At 39.3% G+C, this 23,403-nt stretch overlaps 1 protein-coding gene across 8 annotated transcripts in view; it reads left to right on the top strand.

Moving 5' to 3' along the window:
* The first annotated feature begins 963 nt into the window (after positions 1-963).
* MYCBP2 (MYC binding protein 2) overlaps positions 964-23,403 on the top strand; it is an 88,939-nt gene continuing 66,499 nt past the window's right edge. For 5 of the 8 annotated variants that reach the window (XM_040341398.1, XM_040341400.1, XM_040341399.1 and 2 more), the window contains exons 1-6: positions 964-1,344; positions 8,221-8,445; positions 9,041-9,173; positions 12,337-12,456; positions 17,068-17,229; positions 18,969-19,064. In XM_040341398.1, the coding sequence (XP_040197332.1) occupies positions 1,210-1,344; positions 8,221-8,445; positions 9,041-9,173; positions 12,337-12,456; positions 17,068-17,229; positions 18,969-19,064 (871 nt within the window). In that variant the 5' untranslated portion in view covers positions 964-1,209. The remainder of the gene's footprint in view (positions 1,345-8,220; positions 8,446-9,040; positions 9,174-12,336; positions 12,457-17,067; positions 17,230-18,968; positions 19,065-23,403) is intronic. The other 3 variants (XM_040341401.1, XM_040341402.1, XM_040341403.1) reach the window with 3 other exon arrangements.

Genomic DNA, 23,403 nt, shown 5'->3' with positions numbered 1-23,403 from the left:
TATTTGCCTGCATATATTATCTTGTGGCAATCATTTTTTTTTTTTTTTTTTTTTTAACCCTGAAAGCATTTTCTGAGACCTTATAAACTATGCATGGGCAGTTATGGGGGGGACCAGGATTTTTTTTGTTGCTTTATACCCATCTGGGTGTCATATGAACACTTTTTAAATGAGACTTACTGCTCATTCACATTGCCCCGGATTATGCTGTATTTCACTACAGAGGTGATTTACATGGGCATTAAAATGCATTGTTTTTAGATGGTTCTTTTCTCACCAATTCATGGATGTTGAGAATGAAAATTCTGATTTATTTTTATTTATTTTGTTTATGGTTGCAGTACAGCAATAACTTTAAATGCATACAGAAACACATGCCAAGCCTATGGCAATTCATCAGAAATGTGTTTAATATGTTGGCGCTATGTTAATTCTGTATAATGTGTACTTTCTATGAAAAATGTTTTGACTGTATGCAGATAAATGAGTTGAAGGGCACTGGGGGTCATGAAGCCTTCTAGTGCTACCTGCTGCATGGTCCTTTATTTTTAAAGGTGTTTGGTAAATGACCCCTGAGGACGGATTTCTCAGATGCACAGCAAAATTGTGTGTCAGAATGTTGCTATTTTTCATACAGTAGCAAAAGTTTTAGTACAGTAGCAAAATGCATACTACTATTTGAAGTACACTTGTCATGAGAGAAATGTGGGCTGCCATTGCTTGTGCCCTCCTGAAAATGTTAAGACTGGCTACCTCTGGCCTCACTACTTTCTATTACTAAACCCAGAACAAGAATTTTTAGAAAATAAATTCAAAAAATTAAGTTAGAATTCCTTGTTGAAGGTAAAAAAAGTTTGACACAAGTATTAAAATGATAAGCAGACATGATGTAAAGTCACAGCTGCAGCTCGCATGCGTCTCAAGGACATGATGCACTTTTAAAAATGCTCTCTTGATTTGAGAGGTGATCTATGTGAATTTTTGTTGTAAACATTGACCATTTTACACTTCTTTATTTTAAATTTTTATTTGAGGATTGTGTTCAATTGTTTTCTGGTAAATGGCATGACACACTACATCCAGGCCAAGGTTTGGATGTTTAAAGCTGGTTTGTATTGCTGTTAATTTAAGGTTAAATTATTTCCAAATATTGTTCATCCCTAGGCAGTGCAAGTCTTACTGTGCTTTTTCCTGTATTAATGGTATTTTATGCACTTTGCTACTTCTACCCATTTCTCTGCTATTTCTCTCTCAAACTCTGTTGCTCAGAATATCTTTTATGCTAGCCAAGGAGCCAGGGACTTGGACTTTTTATCTTGGACTGCTAAAGGTTTTCTCCCCCAGGTGAGTTGCACTGTACCAGACTTCATCAGTCTTTTTTTCTTTCCTGTCCTGTGCCATATTCTTCCTGACTTCACAACACAAGTCTTTTCTGAATCTGTTTTCTGGCATAGTGCATAGAAAGAAATATTTTACTTAAGGTAAGCAGATAGTTGTTGGAAGCCTAAACTAGTAGGTGTTAAACCAATTTGCTTTTGTGCAGTAATTTGCTTAACTATGTGTACGTTTTAAACAACTAAATCCTTTTCTCTATCATCCTTTGAGGAACACCGCTTGATGGTAAAAAAAAACTAGGGTCATGCTGCCGGTTAGGGGTGTTCAACCTGTGGCCCTCCCAGCTGTTGCAGAACTAAAAGTCCCATGAGCATTGTTGGGATGCCAGTTAAATTCATGACTCCCAAAGACAGAAGCATGATGGGACTTGTAGTTCTGCAAAATCTGGAGGGCCACAGGTTGAGCACCCAGCCACCATCCTTTGTAATTTTATTAAGGATGTGTACCCCTAGACAAGCATTTTATGGGGACACAGCTTTAGTAGGTAACCAAGGGTTAAACTGTAGGTGGCATTTAACCCTTAAGTGTTTTACAATTAAGCTGTATCCCTTAATGGATTCTGAGATAAATATTTTACTTAAATTACACAAATACTTCAAATGTAATTCTGTATAGAGAGGGCAGTCCTCCAATGCTCTGATTTTTAAGGAGGCATGAGTTGGGGTGATACAAAGAGAACAGTGGTACTGCTGAAGTAGCGCCAAAGGTTCACAGCTGAGGTCAAAGAAATGTCTATAGCGCCATAAATTTGCATCACAAGTTTAGGCTTTCATGATGAAAAAAACAAAATGTTCTTATAAGTTTGGAGTTTAATGAATGTTTACGTTCCTTGTAATAGGAATACAAGTGACCCAATTTTTTTTATAATCAATAAAATAAAGTTACATAGATAAGAAAGATTTTATAGTGCCCCGTCCCGCCGAGCTCACGTGCAGAAGTAAACGTATGCGTTGGCAGCGCACGCATATGAAAACTGTGTTCGAACCACACAAGTAAGGTATTGCTGCGATTGTTGGAGCAAGAGCACTAATTCTAGCCCCAGACCTCTGTAGCTCTTAAAAATTTGTAAACGTCGCCTATGAAGTTTGACGCCATTCCACGAGTGGCCGCAATTTTGAAGCGTGACATGTTGGGTATCAATTTACTTGGCGTAACATCTTTCACTATATAAAAAAAAGTGGGCAAACTTTACTGTTGTCTTGTTTTATTTATTTTTTATTAAACTTCACCCCCCCCCCCCCAAAAAAAAGTGTGCTTGTAAGACCGCTGCGCAAATACGGTGTGACAAAGTATTGCAATCACTGCCCTTTTATTCTCTAGGGTTTTTGGAAAAAGTATGTTTGGAGGTTCCAAGTAATTTACAAGTTAAAAACCTTTTTTTTGCTAGAAAACTCTGAGTCTGAAAAACAGTGTCGGTCCTTAAGTGGTTAAAATACTGGCTAGGGAGATAGCAGCTAGGCTGACTAAAAGTATTCAAAAACTTGTACACACAGATCAATCTGGGTTTATTCCCAATAGACCGACCAGTACTAATATCAGAAGGGTGTATTTGAAACAGAGAATATGGGTGCAAGAGCCATTCTGTCATGTGTTGTATGCGGACAATGTCCTGTTTTTTTCTGGGGGATACTATGGCATCTTTAAGGGAGGCAGTGCATATGGTTGAGAAATTTGGATGGTTTTCGGGCCTGGTGATATATTGGGAGAAATATGCACTTTTACCTGTCAATTCAGTTAGCAATCCCATCCTGCTTGGAATTCCCCCAGTTAAAAACTGTGGAAAAGGTGAATTACCTAGGGATTGTGGTAACACAAGACCCAGACCAATATATCTGAAATAACCTAGTGCCACTTCTGGTTAAATTTAAGTGAAAAGATGATATCTGGGGCCAACTCCACCTATCGGTGGCATGGCGCAGTAACCTTATCAAAGGGATCTGGATGCCACAATTGCTTTACGTGCTCCATAACTCTCCAGAGTGGATAGGAAAATGTTTTTTTTTTTTAAAAAAGAATCCCTCTTTAGGATATTAATCTGGAAGAAGGGAAAGTTGAGGATTGGCCTCCAAACGCTGCAGCTACCAGAAAATGAGGGGGGGGGGTGGCCGCCCAGCAGCATTTGGGGGGTTGTATCACCCCAGGAGGGGGGAATGCCAGTGGCAAAATGATGCTACTGGGAGCCCCAAATAATACAGTAATAGAAGCACTGGAAGCAGATTCCTTTTTTTGTCAGGAGCTCAACATTGAAGATGGCCATAAAAGTATGGCAGTCAGCTGGGGTATAAGGGGATAACAGAATATTTTCCCCTTTTGGAATGATGAACATCTACAAGAAATACAAGTTATGGGGAAGCTTGATGAATGTAAAAAGTTGGGCATAAGTAGATTGGCTCAATTATATAAGAGTAACATATTGAAATCCTTTGCAGAATTGAGTAATGTATGGTATACCAAACACCTTATTTTATAGGTATCTACAGATCAGGCATGCCTTGCAAGCTCAATTTAAAACACACCCAGTGGTATGGCATAAGATCCCCCATCTTCAAAGGTTAATTAAGACAGGACCATCTAAAGGTCTCGTCTCAGAATTATATACGCAGATCTGTAGTAGAATTATAACTGGGGAAAGGGCAGTGAAAAATCAAGGAATATAGGAAGAAGTCGTAGGTGAAATAACATCTGAGCAATGCAGGCGCATATTGAAATTGGGGCCATTGGTGTCTCTCCCCATCACAGAAAATGTTGCATCTTTTTTTGGTGCATAGTCTATTATACTACAAAGAGACTGTTTACATTTGGCAGGAGATCAGATAAGTGTCCCAGGTGCCAAGAAACAGGGGACCTTATACATATCATGTGGAGATGCCCAAAATTGTTTAGGTATTGGGCAGAGATACTTGACGACATAAATATAACCTTTGGAACTACATTGGAATTAGAGTCTAGAGTATGTTTGCTGGATAAAGGTAGCAAACCAATAAGCACTACAGTAGTAGTATTGATAACAAAAGCCTGGGGAATGCCCAGGAAAAACCCAAGCCTATTTATCAACCAGCTCGCAGACAACCAATTAACCTGTCTAACAGTATGCGTTAAAAACAGTTGGTTTTTTTCCGCACGCATTTGCAAACGTGAGCCACATCATGGCACCCTAGAATCTGTGGTCTGAACACTAAACTGAGTGTCTCCACAATGGAGGCACATGCATTCTGATGGATAGATGAGGACAGGTGGGCTGAAGGGGAGCCCACCCCTTCTTAAAAGGTACAGGAGCACACCAAATACCCAGCATATAGCTCAATGGCTGCAAAGGTCCTGGTGCGTTGCTGGACAGTAGTAGTATTGAGGTGTTTATTCCAAGTGAGAAACTGATTGCACAAAATTGGCAGTCGTTGAAGCATCCGAAAAATGGGTTAAGGTGATAAACACAACAGTGTGGAAGGAAAAGGTAGTTCTTACTAGGCGAGGGTCATTTTAACAAATTTATAAAGATGTGGAAGCCTTGGTTGAGTAAGATGGGATGCCCCACTTGGGGATTGAGAGAGTAGAAGCCTACAGTTCTATAGGCTACAATAACTCAAACGGCCCTTTAAAATAATAAAAAATTAAATATTCGATGCCCCTTGGGGGGGGGGGGGGGGTTAGAAGCAGGGTGTGGTGTATTGATTGCGAGATGAGAGGAGAATATAATATAGTAGTTATTACGGAGAGGAGAATATAATATAGTAGTTACAGAGAGGAGAATATAGTAGTTACAGAGAGGAGAATATAGTAGTTGTTACAGAGAGGAGAATATAGTAGTTGTTACAGAGAGAGAGGAGATTACTCTGACTGTAGGACATTTTACATGAGTGGCCAAGGGTTAGGGGGGAGGGTAAAGGAAAGGGAGGGCATTTCTAATATCCTGGTGTATCATGGTGATGTATTTTAAATGGATGTTATGTATGTTTTTCGAAAATTTTGAAATTTTGAAATTTAAAAAGAATATTGAAATTAAAAACAATAACAAGTGCCCAACGGAACCATACATGTGTCAGTTTAATGTGACATTTGGTTGATATAAGCTACTACACTTTCCACAGTTTATTCCATTTTATTATTTTAAACCTAATTTTATACAATCCTTTGTATTTTATGTCAAGTTTCCTTTTTATTACTATCTTTACATAAATTGCAACAGCAATTTTTTCAAAATGTAGAGTCCGTAACGTGAAACGTATAAGCATAAATGTTTTCACATTTTTCCACCTTGTGTCATACAAAAGATTTTCAAAACTGACACAATTGGTCTTAAAAATAAAGCAAACTATGTATGTTTTCTAGGCTTGTAGACGAACATGTTTGTTTTTAATCCATTTTAAAATTGGTTATGTCAATAATTTGTTTGCTACCCTGTTGTCCTTGTACATGTGTATTTGGCGTGCATTATCTGAAGTAAGCCTGGAGGACATGTAATGAAGTCTGGTTCTCTCTGGTCCCTGATCATGACCATTTATGTATTTCACTGTAAAACACATGCTCACAAGTGCATGCAACATCCTCACTGCATGGAAAAAGAAAAGTGACTGTCTTGTAAACATTTTCTGAGTTGTACTGTATGAGCAGGAAACAATGTTTCCACTTTAAATAGATTAAAAACATTTTCCTTTTATTGGAAGAATATTCCAAAGTTCTGAGCAAGAATGTGGAGCACAATAGTGAAGAAACCATTGGTGGAGCATGATAGAGAAGAAACAATTGGTGGAATATGATAGTGAAAAAACCGTGGGTGGAGCAGGATAGTGAAGGAGCAGGATAGTGAAGAAACTATTGATGGAGCATGACAGGGGCTCTCAGTACATGAAGTCAGTTTTTGTATAACCAACCTCTTGTAGCGCTATAATGTGACCGTGCACAGAGCTAGTCAGCACATCAGATGAGCTTCAACCACTAGGGTTTTTACAAGCTAGGATTCAGAAACCTTAGGTGACTCTTATTTTCTGCATACTAAACACAAATAAGTTGGTGTCTGATATATTTCTTAAATGTGCCCTGGGCGCTAAATTGGCATGCTAGCGCATTAAACTCTGAATATCTGATAATGTTCGTATTTGTATAGCTTGAAGTTTGAGTTTAAAATTGCTTTAGTTAATATTAGTTTGCAGCACGTTCTACATATACAGTTTATTGCTTAACTTTTTTGAATTATTACAGAATTTTTTGCTTCATTTTTAATGAAAGATTTAAAAATGTGTTTGTAGGATTTTATTCTGGTATGTTCCCACATAATAGCAAGACAAAACTTTTTTTTATCATAGTCAAGCTCGCAGAAGAAAACTCCTATTGTTGGCATAGTAGTATGCTTCCTATCCTTGGTAATATAGCTACAGCATAACATTTAGCATTTGTGTGGTTACAAAAGTAAATTCCCTAAAATGAGATTTCTCATTGTATATGGAAAGATTATCTGTTTGTCCTCCACCCCGTATAATAAAGAGGAGCACAATTTGCTGACATATCAGTCAATTTAATCAAATATTTACTTTTAAAGCTGAACTCCAGGCACTGGGAGAATTGTAAATTTGAACAGTTTTCTCTCGTAAGTTCAATCAGGCAGTCTTTGATCCACCCCTGCTTGACAGCATAGCCAGATCCTACACCTCAGCACAGACAAAAAACTTAAAGGGGAACAATAGGCTTAAATTGTTACTAAACCCACAACAGAAAAAAACAGTCCTGTATATGCAGTAAACAATGCTTGTTATACTCATTGTGGAACCTAGGGGGATTAATCCTCTGCATTGTGTAAACAGGCTGTTTGATCTTGGTCTTCTGTCTCTCCCCATCTTCCACTGTCCCCAATCCATCTTCTGATCAGACAGAGCCTTTGGAATCGCTATGTACATGCTCAGATAGTGTGTATTGCTAGAGGTTTTTTTTTTTGTATTGGAACGGTGCATGTGATCGTCACAGGGCCAATCGGCACCATCCACATAGAGGATCAGCGGTCCTTGCAGCCTCATTGGACAGATCAGAATGAAACGTCCTCCTACTAGCTTTAACCAGACACTGATAGTCACCAGACAATTAAATTTAGACACATAGAAGTTAAAACAGCATGTAACCTAAGATTAACATACAATCATTGTGGCTTCTATTAATGCGTTGCAAATCTGAAGTTTATGGTGATTGGAAGGTGAAGAAAGAATGCTCTGCAGTGATGCCTTTGCGGTTCCCTACCTCAATGTATGCATAGTAGAAATGACAGCATTGTGCCAGGCAGTGCTAACTATCAGGTCAGGAGGTGCAAGGAGTTGCATGAAGCTGCTGACATGACAGATTTGGTACTTGTACCAGTTCTGTCATAATGCATTTAATTTTTAGTTATTTTAATACCTACTGGGACTTCATGGTGTTTTTTTATATTACCCTAGAGTTCAGCTTTAAAGCATCAGGCAACTTAACAACTGTTCTATGTTCGGGAATAGATGTTCATTTTCAGCAGTGGAATAGGCCATTAGTGTTTACTGGGGTCCTAATATTTCCCGGACGGTCAATCCACAGTACGTTTTTTTTTTTTTTCCTTCAGCCGCCTTGTGGATTATTTCTGAAATGATGGGTCCCTTTGCTGGAAAGATGATACATGGTGGACACATTATACTTGATTGAAACCTGCCTTTATACATGAATATTGCATTTTCTTTTGCTAAGCAGCGAATTAGTGTTTTTAGTGGCTCAGAAATTGGAAACTTGGCATGTATATGTTCATTTATGAATGGTTATATTTGAAGGAGTAGAGAGGTAAACAGAAGTATTGATGATCTGCTTTGTTTTATCTGTCAGGAGCAGGTAGCAAATTCGGAGGATTTATTGAAAGACTTCAATGTGCATTGCACACAGGAAATGACAATGCAAGAGCATGACGTCCCAGTACTCAGGGGCGGACCTGGATTCTACAAGGTAGTGAAGACTGGGCCCTCTGGTCACAACATCAGAAGCTGCCCAAACCTAAGAGGTATCCCAATTGGAATGTTAGTTCTGGGAAACAAAGTCAAGGCTGTGGGCGAGGTATGGACTCTTCTAGCTACAGTTGATGACTTACTTAACTCCCCTAATGTCATGCAACAAAGCTTTACTTTTCTCAGATGTCCTTACTGTTTTATTTGCACTCTTATTATAGCATTGCTAAACTTGCACATTTTCATAGGACAGTTATGTTGCTTTTCTCAGATGTTTCCAAATATGTATGTTTATTGGCTGTCCAGTGCAATAATCACTTATGGAATTTCAAGTATGCTCTATTTAGCTCTTAAAATGACAGTGTAAAATTTTGGAGCTTCTTTGTAAAGTATGCTTCAAGGTGTAGTGTGTCATGCTATTTCTCAATCCACCCTTGGAATTTGTGGATGCCGTATTATAAATCTGAACCATTTCCTGCTGTGCTTGCCATTATTTGCTAGACATTTTTTCTATTGCTCAGTGTTGGCTATTTTGAATTTTGATAATTTTGAGATGTGTATACTTTCAATTTAAATTTTGTCTGTTGCTAAAAAGGCCACACAGTCTGTATTAGTATTGTAGCATGCTGCCATGATTTTTATTTTTTTGATGAAATTAATAATGTTAAGATCTGCATGAATGTTATGATCTGTTCTTGTGCTAGGTGGTCAGTTCTGAAGGTACATGGGTACAGTTGGATAAAAACAGCATGGTAGAGTTCTGTGAGAATGATGAGGGTGAGGCTTGGTCCTTGGCAAGAGATGCTGGAGGCAATCAATATCTCCGTCATGAAGATGGCAAGTATATTTAATTCTAATGGCATTTATATATTTTCATATTCTAACTTGTGCCCAAACACTCACTTCTCTTTAAAAAAATAAATAAAACATTTCCGTGGTGGTCATGGAGCTTTAGCGCAGCACCTTTTTTATAGATTACAATTATTAGAGCATAGACTACAACAGTTTGGAGGCATTCGCCTTTGCTCGAATAGTCACTAATAACCAAAACTCCAAACATCTTCGGTACTATTCTGTGATCTGACCATTTATAAATGGTAAAAATGCTTGTAGATTAAGAAAATCTTACACTGCCAGTCAGGCTTAAAAATGGGCACCGAATGTCCCCAGAGCTGAAAAAATGTACTGTTGTACATCTAATATTTACAGATTGACCCTTTTTTATTTTTATTTATTTTTATATAGTTCTATTCGGCTAACAGTATGTGTGTGTGTGTGTGTGTGTGTGTGTGTTTTTAGATGTACTGTATGTATATTTTTTAATTCATGTTGACACATTATTATAAAAGGCACTTTGTGTTAAATTTCATTTTTACAGTGTAGCAGTCAAAACTACCAGGCAAGATCATTCTCCATAGACTTGTCAAGCTAGGTGCCAGCTGCAATCAAATGCATTGGTTTTTGAGATTTGCCTATCCATTGCTTAGTGGGCATTTCATTTACTTGGGATTAGTTAATTGCTAGACCATCTGGAAAATAGACCGTGATGGCCTCTAATATCCTCAGCATGGTGTTTAAATTACCCTGTGCAATGTGTACATATTTCCTAAAAGTTATCCAAGCATAGTGTGCCCCCTCATTAAATGTACAAAAAAAAAAATATCCAATTTAGATATTAAAAAAGTGTTCCAGTATTAATTACATATGTACTCAATTTGCTTGTGATGAGTTTGTCAATGCTTTAGTAAGAGGAAAATAGAATTATTATTTTTTTTTGTCCGTTGAGGGACACCATCTTTAACCTTCAGACTATATTGCCATCTACAGGAAGTGTGGACACTGGTAAACAAAATTGTAGGGGCAGACCAGGATAACCCTACTACAAGAATGCTTCAGTGTCTGTAGGGGAATGGACGTCTTGTCTTCAGCTCTGCTGTCAAACTTCCTTTCTTTTCTTTCTCTTCAATCCAGTCTCCTCTCTGGTATACTGCATCTGGACCCTGCTGGACTGGACAATGAGATGTTGAGATAGCCTGGAAGTGACCTTCCAGACTCTTGTGGTAAAAGTTGGCTGCAAAGCACTTTCCAGATCCAGAATGCTGGCGTTCCCCCAGCGCTTCTGAAATAGTGAGAAGGCCAAGCACAGAAGCTACCGAATTTGCATAGATTGCGTGATATCTTTATTCCCTGTTCCTGAGAGTTACTCTGTGGGCCTCAAATTAGTTCTTGATGAGTTCACCCCTAAGGCATTGCAGTCTACTGTTATTCCCAACATAAAGGAGACTGTTTTGGTTCTTATTGATCCAGTGTGCACCACACTGAAACTAGAGGATCAGCTTGTTTCTCTTACCAGTGCTGTTTCCAGTTTTTGGTAGTTTCAAACTCCTAGGGGGGTAAACACTTTCCCTTTTGTGCCCAATTTTCCAGCCATTTCTCTATTGAGATTGTAGGCATCCTGATTTTTTTTTTGCTCCCCGCCAAGTACTTGTTGGCCTTGTTTCAGTTTTGTGGGCAATTTATAAATAAGTGATTCATTCTCACCATTGAGCTGGCCATATTCCCATCCAAACAAGGTGCTTACTCTCCTGATATAGAATGCACCTGTACTTAGACAGAAATGTAGCCTTTTCTAGAGCTCTGTTCGCTCTGGTAGGTATTGCCCTAAACTAGCATATTCTGACTGTGAATTAACATGCCATGTCTCAAATGAGATCTAACCACTGCTGCAGTTGATCTCTTGTTTGTACACAACTTCAGCAGTGATGGTTCGTTAGAAGCTTCTTGTCTAATTTTCTGCATGTCTTCAATCGCCATGCATAAATGTAGGGCACTTGGGCTAAAGTGCTGGACTGTAGAACCTTCTTTTTTTTTTTTTTTTTTTTTTTTTTTAAAGCCAAATCTGTGTATCAGGAGATGAAATTTCTTCAGGCTGACTTTTGATATTAAGGATCCTGCTGGTGGCAAGTGTGCCCATCTTCCTCAGCACAAAAAGCCTAAGGAACCTGAATTTTCTTGCTGAACGCACAGTTCAACTGCAAGACCTAGAGCTCAGTCTGCCTAATCCTCCGAAAAGCCTTCCTCGGTAAGGTAAACTCAATTTCCAGGGTGTGGGGATGTTTAACCTTTCGTGGGCACTTGCACAGCTTGCATCTCGGCTTAGGTGCAGGAAATGGTATCCTATGGTTACAAACTAGAGGTTTTTGCTTCCTGCCCCTTTGTAGGTTTCTCACCTCTAAACTTCCTGTTTCTCTGTACAGATTGGCATGTATTCATCAACTCCTCACGGGGTTCTGGTTCAAGCTTCCTGTGCAGAACATTTTCAGTTTTACACCAACCTGCTCACTTTGCCCAGCTTGAATCTCAAAGCTTTCAATGTCTGTCTTCGGGTCTAGAAATACCACATAAAATTCACCAAATCTGCACCACTGTCACCAGGGAGACTTCTGGCTTCTGAATATGCATGAATAGTTATTTTCATTGATCTGTCCAACTTTCATTGAAATAAACCCAAGAAAACAAACCCAGTAGTATATTAATGTTCTTTGACAGGAAATTAATACAAGATATGCATACATACAATCTGTTTTCATGGTGTAGGCACATTGGCAGTAGTCTCTAGGTAGTAGGGATACGCTAAAAGTCATAGGAATTAAGCGATAAGAGGAAAAAGGGGTTCTAGATCTTTTAGGTTGTCCCAAGGTTGAGTTCTCCTTTCACATTTAGGTGTAACCCTTATATTTTTGGAAGGTTGTAGCCCTTATTTACACCCCACATGAGTTTTAATGAGTAATTTCTGCCTACAAAATAGATGTCAGCACCGTACTAAATACCAGTGTTGGTAAACAGCAGTGTAGTAAGTAAGCTGGTAGTCATGCTTTTGGAAGCTTTTTTTGTGTCCCCAAAGCTTGTCCTTTATGTGCTCCTGTGGAGCTGTGCCTCATTGATATAGGCTGTGACATTGAAAAAAAATGAAATGTATTTTTTGTATTCTAATACACAGAGCAAATTGTAGAACAGGAATCACAGACACCACCTCCAAGCCCGTTTTCCATTCAGATTTTCCGGCGCAGTGCAAGTGGAAACATCATTCCAGGATTTGACTACGGCCTTGGAAATAAAGGTATGTTGTGAGGGGTTTTTTTTTTGTTTTTTTTTTTCCCTATTTCTTTGGTTGTTGATTTTAATTCAATATTTAGGTTTTCTTAAGTGTGGTATCCTTTTTCTATAGACTTCAACCTTTTTTTTAAACAGCAATTAACCACCATTTATTAACTGTTGGGTATATTTCCTATGAATGGCTGAATCAGTACTTCTGCAATTAAGATCAGTCTTTTTTCATATAATGCTCGAGGGACCACCATTAGGCCTCATGTACACTGAGCATTTCCCCAGCTCCCCTAAGCAGCTTTTCTCCTAGGAGGAGAAAAGCTGCCTAAAACGCGCCTAAAGTCACTTTTTGTACATGCATTTGATTGCGTTTTAGTCCCATTCAGGTGAGTCAGCCGTTTTGAACATTAATGTATTCTATTGGCCAGCATATTTTATTCTGCCCATTGGAATTATTGAAGGCTCAAGTACTAAATGTTCTAGCATTTAGGTGCATTTACATGCATTCAAATATGACTGTGCACATGTACTTACAACATTCCAAATTGTACTTTCTACAAACAGCACGTCCAAACAGTAAATCACTTATTTTTATTGCAAAATCAAAGGTAAACCTCAGCCAAGGTTGCCAGAAACTGTTTTTCAAACAAATGTCTATGTACACAAGTCCTAAATTTAAACATTGAAAAGCCTACGCCTTGTCTTTTTAAAAACATTTAGAGTCAGCAGCTACATACTGTAGCTGCTGACTTTTAATATTGGGACACTTCCCTGTCCTGGACTCCAGTGATGTTGGCACCCCAGCTGATGTTTCCATCGGCTTCCAGGTGATGCCCCCGCCATTTGTATCAGCACGATCTCCCGAAAGTGGGGAAGGGTACCTGCCAAAAACAAGAACTTGGTTCCTTCATTCAACTTCACTGCGTATGCCTGAAAAAACTGCATTGACAGACCAGAAGTACAGAAGATCAGGTGGGGGAAGGGAGCCACAAAGATGGCGACGGCTTCAGGCAGAACTTCTACAATAATTCTAAACTGCAGGGATTGTAAGAACAATTTTGGGACACTCTGGATTATCCGTTTGTGTTTGAAATTGCATGTAATTCTAGTATTATGCTTTTAGTGGAATAGTTGCATTAAGTTTACTACCACTTTAAGGCTCATTTGTATTAAAAGCCTGTTTCCCTAACTTCCTGAACCCAGAACAAGAGTAGTGTGGGGGCTACAGATCTCTGAGGCAAGAAAAGCCTATTGGCAAAATTGCATTATTTTGTGACCCTATATATAGCTAGGGCAGCAAATGAGGGGGAATATCAGATGGCAGTAAAAACCAATAAACAAATGTGGCGAGGGTTGGGCTATAGACTCTTTCGCCAGACCATTCATTGCTAAAAATCTTCCCATGAAAATGTATGTGCATACATCATATTTTATGCACATTATTTAGCTTAAAAGGGCCTCCCTTGTGTAGGCATTCAAAAGCCCTGAGACTGCTCTTGGGCACCGCCATCTTGAGTATGTCAAAAAGCACAACTGTTGAATAAAATGGTTAACCATGTAAGACGGTGCTGCTCTTGTTTCATACAAACCTGGGTACTGTATCTCTATTTGTATTTTACTTTCTAAAATCTAAATGTATTTCTTTTATGTAATCTCTCTAGTTAATTCATAATTTTATATAGCGTGGGTTTTTTCTTTTCTTTTTTTTAACTGTCGCTCTATTACAGGTAGGATAACAGGACAGAGTGCCTCAATTTAAAATTATAAAAAGCACATTTTTTTTTGCCCTATAATGAGTAATTGATGATTTACATGTGAACAAGTAGAATTTAAAGGAGAAGAATTGTCGTGTACTTATCTATAAATGATATTGGCACCGCATCCCCTTAATTGGTAACAATTTGGAAAGAATAAGGGTTTTGGATTTTGGAGGTGCAAAATTGCAACATAATATATGAAAAGATATTTATTTATAAAAGTTGACGGAATAAGCAAAATCCATCTGATGATGCAATACAGTTTTAGGAATGTGCAAGCTGAAACAATTCTCTACATGTTTTGCCAGGATTAGTAGTTTCCTCAGGAGAATTAAATTTATTAGGCACTATCAACTGGAAATGGAACAATACATAAAATTACAAAACAATACAAAAAATACAATAAAGTCTAGTCTGTCATTTTGGTCTCAGCCAACTCGGGATTAAACATCACATTTTTTATTTTCATAACTTTTTGTACTTTGTAATTTTCTGTATTGTTTGTTTTTCAATTTCCAGTAGATGGTGCCTGATGAATTTAATTCTCCTGAGGAAGCTACTAATCGTGGAAAAACATGTAGAGAGACTTTTTCACCTTGCACATTTCTAAAACTGTATTGTATCATCGGATGGATTTTTCTTCTGTTATTTTTAACTTTTATAAATATCTTTTCATATATTGTAGTTTTACACCTCCAAAATTCCAAACCCTTATTCTCTCCAAGTAAAAGTGCAAAATCTGGTGCAACTGTGCTTGGTAGCCAATCCGCTTCTAACTTCAGCTCGTTCAAGCCCTCGTTCATTCTGCATGCGGGTTTGAAATCGCGCGAGTTAGGCTGAACTTGACATGTCAAATCGCGCCGATGTGAATGGGGGGTGAAAACCTGTAAGCTGATTGGTTTCTGTGCTGAGCTGAACCAGATTTCACACTCCAGTTTTGGTAAATCAACCCCGTTGGTAGCAGAGCGAAATATGCTGTTGGTAATTTTAACTACATTTTTCTAAATGTATCATAGAAGTTTGCAATGCTGGAAACTGGTTGTGCCAGTTCAGCTTGTATAACCATATATTAACCCACAATTTGCAGCATTTCTGCACGAACATTGTAACCTATGCAAGCAGTATAGTCGCAGCTTGTTTTTTTCTGAAGCTAGGTTGTAGTTGCCAGCGTTTCACTACCATTAGGACATGTAGTTCAGTTGGTAGTCCGAAGCTGAACTGAATATAAAGCCATGTGTATTCTTGTTTGTGACCTTTTTGTGTATTTTTTCCAGATCTGTTTAGTAATCCAGCATGAAATGCCTTCTACACTGTGCCTTTGTGTCAGTTTCTTGTAATACAGACTCTGTACGGTCTCTGCTGCTGTCTCTTCTTGTGCAGGGTGGCTGATCTTGTATCCACCCCCTGTAGTTTTCTAGTCTGTTGTGGTTTTACCTGTTGGTTCCCATCCTACTCTGCACATGCTTTGTGCAGAGCAGAGGAGATGTCACCACTGTGTTTACAATGTAAAACCTGGGTCTGCAAAGGCATTTGGTGCACACAAATTCGGAATTTTTTTTTTGTACGCAGAGTTTAGCTTTAAAAGGTAACTGTACTTAAACACTTCATTGAGATGCCTTTTGAGGTGTGATGAAATTCTTGAGATAAAATACTAGTGATAATGGCTTTTGATGATTAAAGCAGAGTTCCACCCATGTCTGTGTTTATTAAAAGTCAGCAGCTACAAAAAGTCTAGCTGCTGACTTTTAATAAACAGACACTCACCTGAGCAACGGTCCAGCGATGCGGCCACCCAAAGCCTCGCTTCTCTCCTCTCTGCCGCCATTGCAAGTGTGGGCCCCTGGCTGTGACAGCTTGCGGCTCCTAGAAGATTGCCATGAGGAAGGGAGGAGAGGAGAACTTCTGCTCGGCGCCATGAGTGGGAGCTGGGTACCTGTCAAAACAAAGTACCCCCCCCTCAAAAAAAGTGCCAAATGGGGCATGTCAGGAGATCAGGATTGCTTAAAGCGGAGTGTCACCCAAAAGTGGAACTTCTGCTCATTTCTCCCCCTCCAGTGCCACGTTTGGCACCTTTTGAGGGGGGGGGGGATACCTGTCACCACTTCTGGGTGTCTGAGCTGTGGCGAATTACGTCTGTGGCTCAGTTCCCTTTTTCTTTCCCCAGCTTCCAGGCCAGTAGGAGAGTGCAGCGGTGCCTTGAGCATGCGCAGTAGGGACCCAGTGTGAAACCCTTACTGGCAATGGCGGTGGCAGCATCCGGCAGCTGATGGAAACATTGGCTGCGGTGCCAACATTTTTTAAAGCGGAAGTTCCACTTTTGGATGGAACTCCGTTTTTAAGTAACAATTTCATGAGAATAAAATAAAAATTGCACATCTAGTGACATTTGTGAATGAATAATTTTAAAGGGAAATTGCATTTTTTTTTTTAATGCTGAAGATAATTAACATAATTTCTGTCTTGGTGACCTGACCCTCGTGTTTCATCTTTATTGATGAAAAATCGCATTCAAATGTGTGTGAAGTGATATATTAAAAAAAGTACGAAAACATTTTCTTGCTATTGGTAACATCGTGAAGAGCATTAATTAACTTTTTTGGCTGGTCTATATTATACAATGTATAAGGTTTGTATTAATGTTTTGTTACTATTGTGAAAGTTCCTTCCGATGTTTGGTCATATGGGAAAACGGTTTATCATGTGACTGTTACTTTTTAAACTATATGCCTACCTTTTTTGGGAACTCTTTTGGTCAGAGCTAGTGCAGAAGCAATGGATGTTTTATGGTATATTTAAGTAGCATGTCGTGACTTCCTCATGAATCATTTATTGATGGGTTTTAGTTTTGATTGTTTTGCCCATTGCAGGTGATCAACTGAGTGCCCTACTGAATTCCATTCAGTCAAGGCCTAGTTTGCCAGCTCCTTCCATCTTTGACCAAGCTGCAAAACCTCCCTCTTCCCTAGTCCACAGTCCATTTGTGTTCGGACAGCCCCCCTCCTTCCAGCAGCCTCAGCCTCCACTTCAGAGTAAGTCTGTCCCTCTCACTCGCTCCACCCATCCATTCTGTCTGAAGCAATTTCTTTAATTCCTTCAGAGACCTCCACTTTTATGCATGCCTAGTTGTTTACCAAAACGAACTATATAATTTTTGGTTGTTTTGGGGGGGGTTTTAGTTTGTAGCAATAGACATCGGTGAATTGGATCTATTGCAATTCTAATGATGTATTAGAGTTTTTGAACTGGATCAATTTTATTGTTTTGTTATATTTCCTTTTGATTAGCTGATATTTCATTCCCTTTCTTCGTTGTTTTAGATAGGGAGTTTTAACTTTTTGTGTTAAAAATAAGTTAATTGGTCATATCCTGTATTTCAAATAGAGGAAGAATATTCTGTCTTGGTTAGACTGGTGGTACACCTTTTAACATGTTTACTTTTGGCTTGGTGGAGTCTGTGTTTTTCAGCTACAGTATTGCAGTTGTTTTACCCATATTTTAGCAAATCCAGTATTTGATACTTGGTGAAATGTGTAATTAATGGACTTTTTAACATGAAGTACATTTTTTCAGGTTTATGATTCATCCTTGGCTTACAGCTGCCTGAATGTGGATTTGAGGAAGGGTTTCATATCTTAATTAAATAAGGTTCCACAGTTGATGGGCATTGAGAAGGCTACTTTTTGCATAACTGAAGATTTTCTGTGAACAATTTAAGAAATAAGATGAAATCAATTGTAATTTTGTTTACTAGTTTGAGATTTTGAAGGCTATAAGGCATTCATATGTTGCCTAATCCATGTGCATGCGCGTAAATACATATTCACCATCTCTTAAGTGTTCCATAATGTATCACCTTTTAACATTCCGATCTTGTATTCATATCCATCAACTGATACTAACCTATTTATTTCCAGTAATGAATGAAGGCTCCATTCATTATTTGTCCGATTTGGCTGTTTTTTTTTTTCTTTTTCTTTTTCTTTTTTTTATATTTAGCATTTTTTTGTTCTCATGGTTTCCTGTGTTCAGTGAATGATTTTCGGCAGATCTTTGTAACCAATTCAGTAGCAAAAGTAGTCTAGAGAGATGACCTAATTTATGCTTTTCATAATCTCACATATTCCTCAGACAGCTGCTTTGACTTTTAATGATAGAGCGTTAAAGTATACATATCCAGGTAAAGTAAGTTGGTAGGTTAGCATTTTGATTGTCGTACAAATGTATTTAAAAGTACATGTGCAGAGATGGCAAGGAAAGGAAACTTTAGTCAGTTTTAATGGGTATAGAATCTTCTGGAAAATTTAGTTGTACTGCTTTCACAGATATGCGTGATACACCTGCGCATTCTCGTGGGCAAACACGCTCCTTGCACATAAGCTCTGTGAATGGTGGTCCTAGCCATCCTAACATTTAGTGCATTGAACATGATGACCGCAGAGTGCAACTGCTTGCTGGAGTAGTAGAGGAGGCTATATGGACCTCTATAGTGTAAGGTATTGTAGCTTATTCCTTTACCCCTAGATTTCATGAGACCCCATTGCAGTGATATTATTTTTTATTACAATACTACAGTTGGTAACTGTTTTGGTTACAGCCCACTTAAATCCACAAAATGAGTCTGACACAGAAAGAAATGGATTTCCATAATCAAGCAATGACTACAATTAAACAGTATCTGTAGCATAATGTCGCTATATGCTGTTAGTTGATGCCTGCTTTGTCTTTGCTAAACTCTTTGCTGCTTCTGTACAACTGTCTTCCACTATAGACCCCACACCATGCTGTGATGCTTCTTGTGAGCCTGTTAGCAAAATTAAAGCTCGTCCTACATCTGCTTTTTCTCAGCTTTCTAACAGACCAAAGGGTGGGTATGCATGCTTTTCATCACATAGTGCTTTGCTCAATGTACATTAAACAGAGCTATTGCTAAGCCCTTGCTTTAGTGTTAACTGAAGGTAAGCTACGTTTGTGCAATATCTCAAGTTTGTGAGTGAACCCGACCTTTGCCATCACATCAACTTAAGACTTTAAATGTAACAATATATAAATCTTGATGCCATTTTATGTTCACAAGACTTGCAGCCTTGCCTGTAGTAGCGAATTTATTAAAATTGGTAATATGAAGCCCAATATTTAACCTCCACTTTTTGGGACAAGCGTGCCAGCAGGGAAGATATTAACAAACTCCGAAAGCGCAAACAAAATAATCGGAAGTGTGTAGATGGTACTGACCTCCTAATTTTTCTTTGAAAATTTGGTGTTCGCCCAGTTCACGTACATGCGAATTGGATGAATTTTGAACCGCATTTGATTCGCATAACGTGAACCAAACCCGATTTCTATGGAGCCGGTTCACACAAGTGGGCCAGCCACAGTTCTTTATAAAGAATACTGCATGATTTTAAGTCTGGTTCAGGTGCAATTTCAAGTGTTATATACTTTAAATATTCACACCTGAACCAGTGAGCTAAACCACACTGGACTCCTTTAAAAAAAAAAAGTGCCTTGAAACTGGCCCAGTACATTTGTGAACCCAGACTTGTAATTACCTTTTGTGTTTTTATATGACTGTGTGTTCTTCAACTTGGTACAAATGTGAGAATGCTTGTACAACTTTTAAATTGAGGCTGCATTCACACTACAGAGTTTTGAATCACAGCGGATCTGCCCACGATTTGACAGCAATGATGTGTCATTGACAAAACGTGGAACTGATATTTGAGATGCCGTTCATTTGAATGATACATCAAATCGCGGTGGGGGTCTGCCGCATTTGTCGCACAATAAAACGTCCTGCAATCACGGGACACATGTCGCCCAAAAATAGTTCAGGAGCAGGTTGCCGCGATTGCAGCACATTTTATATAATGAATGGCATCCCAAATGCGAGTTCCACGTTTTTTGTCATTCACCCATCAGTGCTGTCAAATTTGATAGTGTGAATGCAGCCTGAATTGTTCCTACAAGACACTCCTAAGTCCTAATAATTGAACCTAAACTGTGTTAAATTTTGCAAAGCCAGTATCATATTGATACTGAACAAACCATTGGTAGATCCAAAGGAGAGCTGAGCATATGTTTCCAATTGCGGTCAGTTTCTCACTGGAGCACAAAATAATTGAAAACATTTCACCGAAACAGGAAGTAAAGGAAAATCTTCCAATGGACATTTCTCCTCAGAGAAGGTTCCTCTTCCCCTTTCATCATATCAGCAATGGCAAATTGCTGCTGCTTGAGTGTGGTAACACATTGGACAAAAATCATGATTTTCACCTCAAGCCCAGAGAAAACTCCAAATACCACCTAAGGATGATAGCTGTTCCCTTCTCCTAGAGCAGTTGTCTCCGAACTGCGGCCTGGGGGCCAGATGTGTCCCTTTGCTTGCCTTTATCAGACCTTAGGGCATTATTCAAACTGACACCAAAGATGGGGTAACACTCCCCCTACTGACACCATCAATGGGGTACTAATATACCGATTGCTATAAAAAAAGGTCACTATTAATCCCATTAAAACTGATGGGACACTGAAGCCGGGGCATTTTCTACTACCACTGGTCACAGTCCAGCCCTCCTAAAGTCTGACAGTAAACTTTTGGGGACCCCTGTCCTAGAGGAAGGTCTTGCACTGACACCACCCCAGCCCCCTGGTTTTGGTTACCTCACAGATGTGCAACATGCAGCCTGTCTGACAAAGGAAGCATTATCTGCCACTGTCGGGTATATTCCAAAGACTATCCCCACTTTCAGAATGCTATAAGCCCAAAAGCCGCTTGTACCTCTCCTCCCCCTGACTATTTTCATGTGTTAAACCCTGAACTGCCTAACAGACTTCCATTGGCAGAAGGAAAGGGGAACACTAGCATTTTGGCAAAGGCTACTGATGTTTTTTCATCACCAAGATTGAATGAAGTTAATTCTTAGGTTCTTACCACATGCCGGCTACTGTGAACTCATTAAGGTGGTCCGTGCTAGTTTCTGGCTAGAAAAACCTAGTGCTACACATCCCCTACATAAAAGGCTATTACTAGAAAACCTTTCTCTATGATTGATCAGGCCGATTTATACCCTATACAGTGGTTGGCCCAACTCTGAGGTTAGTCACGCTTCTAACAATTTTGATGCCTTGTACCCTTTTGATAAAGGATTGTTTCCACTGTGAAATAATTTACGGTTTCTACGAAGGACATTTCCTCCAAGAATGCAATTGATTGGCGTTTGGAAACTCTTTTGCTGGGGCAGCCCTATTGCCATTTTTTAGATGCCCAGACTATGGAAAACTGGATGAAAACTCAATTGTGAACTTCCCCTAATATATCTTTCTGCAAGATTACAGCTTTTGCCCTGCTTTTCTGTGTAGATACCATGGAGTGTGATTAGTTGAATCTTTAGAATGTACTTATTTTCTGTATATATCTGCAGAATATTATGGCTTCGAGCTTAATTGGCTGTAAGCACAGGAAAAAGGTACCTTCTTCAAATGCACTTTGAAGGCGCGTTCCTCTTTAAAAAAAATCTCTTGAATCCTTTTTTTTTTCCTTAGAGACCACTTATCCTTCACTAATCTTGCGGGGAACACCGTCTCTATTGCCGTCTCTTCTCTGCTCCTTTCTATCTGTTCCAACCTGCTGCTTCACAAACAATTTGCAAGCAAGGCCTTTTCAAATCCTAAATTTGGGCCTAGTTTATTTTAGGGATGCAATGTCCCATTATGCCCTTAAATTATCTGTTGTATTTGCTACAGCTGTTAGGCCTTTGCAAGGTCTCCTGTATCGTTTCTTTCCAGTGTTCCACAAACACCCCCCCCCGTGTTGTTGGATGTATTTAGACTGGATTGTGCTTTCAGCATAGTTCGGAAATATGACATGAATGCTCTTGACCACTTTAGCCCCAGAAGGATTTACCCTCTTAATGACCAAGCCATTTTGTGCCATACAGCACTGTTATTTTAACTGACGATTGTGCGACGTTGTACCCAAACAAAATCTTATTTTTTTTTTCCACAAATAGCTTTCTTTTGTTGCCATTTGATCACCTTTGCAGTTTGTTTCTTTTTTAAATATATTTCTTTTTATTCAAGAGTTTTCCAAAGTTATAACATAATACATAAACAGTGTATTCGATATCATAAAGGGAAATGGTCCCGCATTACAGTGCCGCTAACACCCTTTAAACCATCTGATCCAACATAAATACATTCCTTAATTCTAACCCACTGTCTATCATAACCATTTCCTAAAATAGGAACTGTATTGCCCTTTACCTATTGGGCTAGAAAAACAAAAAGGGATATAAGAGAGAAAGAAATGGTAAAACCAAACCTCTAAATTGTCAATTTACACATGTTACCTGGTTTCATCTAACCACTCTTAATTAGGCTCTATCTCCTCTTTAATATAGGGAGGGAGGTTGGTGTCCCCCTGACTGACACACACGGCAGTAAGGCTGTGTGGAGAGGTGACTCACAGTCAGTCAGATGACTAGCAGTGAGTTTGGAGCCCCATTCCGGCTTCTCGCATCACCGGGCACCGACTTCACTCTCCTCCACTACCAACCATATACTCCGTCCTCTTCCTCTCTGGACCATCCAACCCCACCTCCTCAGCGTAGCCCTACAACTCTGCCCCTCAGAGTTGATCATCATTCCTACTCCGGACGGAACAGGACTCTGCCCCCCGCAGATCGCCTTCTAAAGAGTTACTGAGGGAGCCGTGGGATGAACTACTGGGAGTGGGTTCCCCCTGACTGAAGGAGGTGGACGGGAAGTTGCCAGGAGAGGCAGGACATGCCGTTGTGATTCAGCTGCTCTGCCGCTGTTAATTTCAACACACCTAGGGGCTATGGCTGCACCCTAGGCAACTGCCTAGTTTGCCTAGTGGGAGCGCTGGCCCTGGGCGGCAGTGTTTTGCAAATAGACAAGCCCTTTTGTGTTTAGCACTGGAGAGTAGCTGTCGGGGGGGGCCCCCCCCAGCCAAAGTAAACACAGGAACCCGCAATTGCATTTAGAGCCAGCAAGTGGCACGGCTTATCTTATGTACACACCGCCCCCTCACTTTGAACATGTGATGGCAATAAAGTCATGTTAAATTTTTTTACATTTTTTTTTTTTTTTTATAAAAAGACCTCTACAGGGCCCCCAACCGCAGCAAATGCACGTATACATACAAAACCCCATGTGTTGGGGTGCCAATGTACAAAAATGGC

The sequence above is a fragment of the Rana temporaria genome, chromosome 2 (genome assembly GCF_905171775.1).
Source record: "Rana temporaria chromosome 2, aRanTem1.1, whole genome shotgun sequence".
Classification (NCBI taxonomy): Eukaryota; Metazoa; Chordata; class Amphibia; order Anura; family Ranidae; genus Rana; species Rana temporaria.
This window is presented reverse-complemented; position numbering and strand designations above follow the sequence as displayed.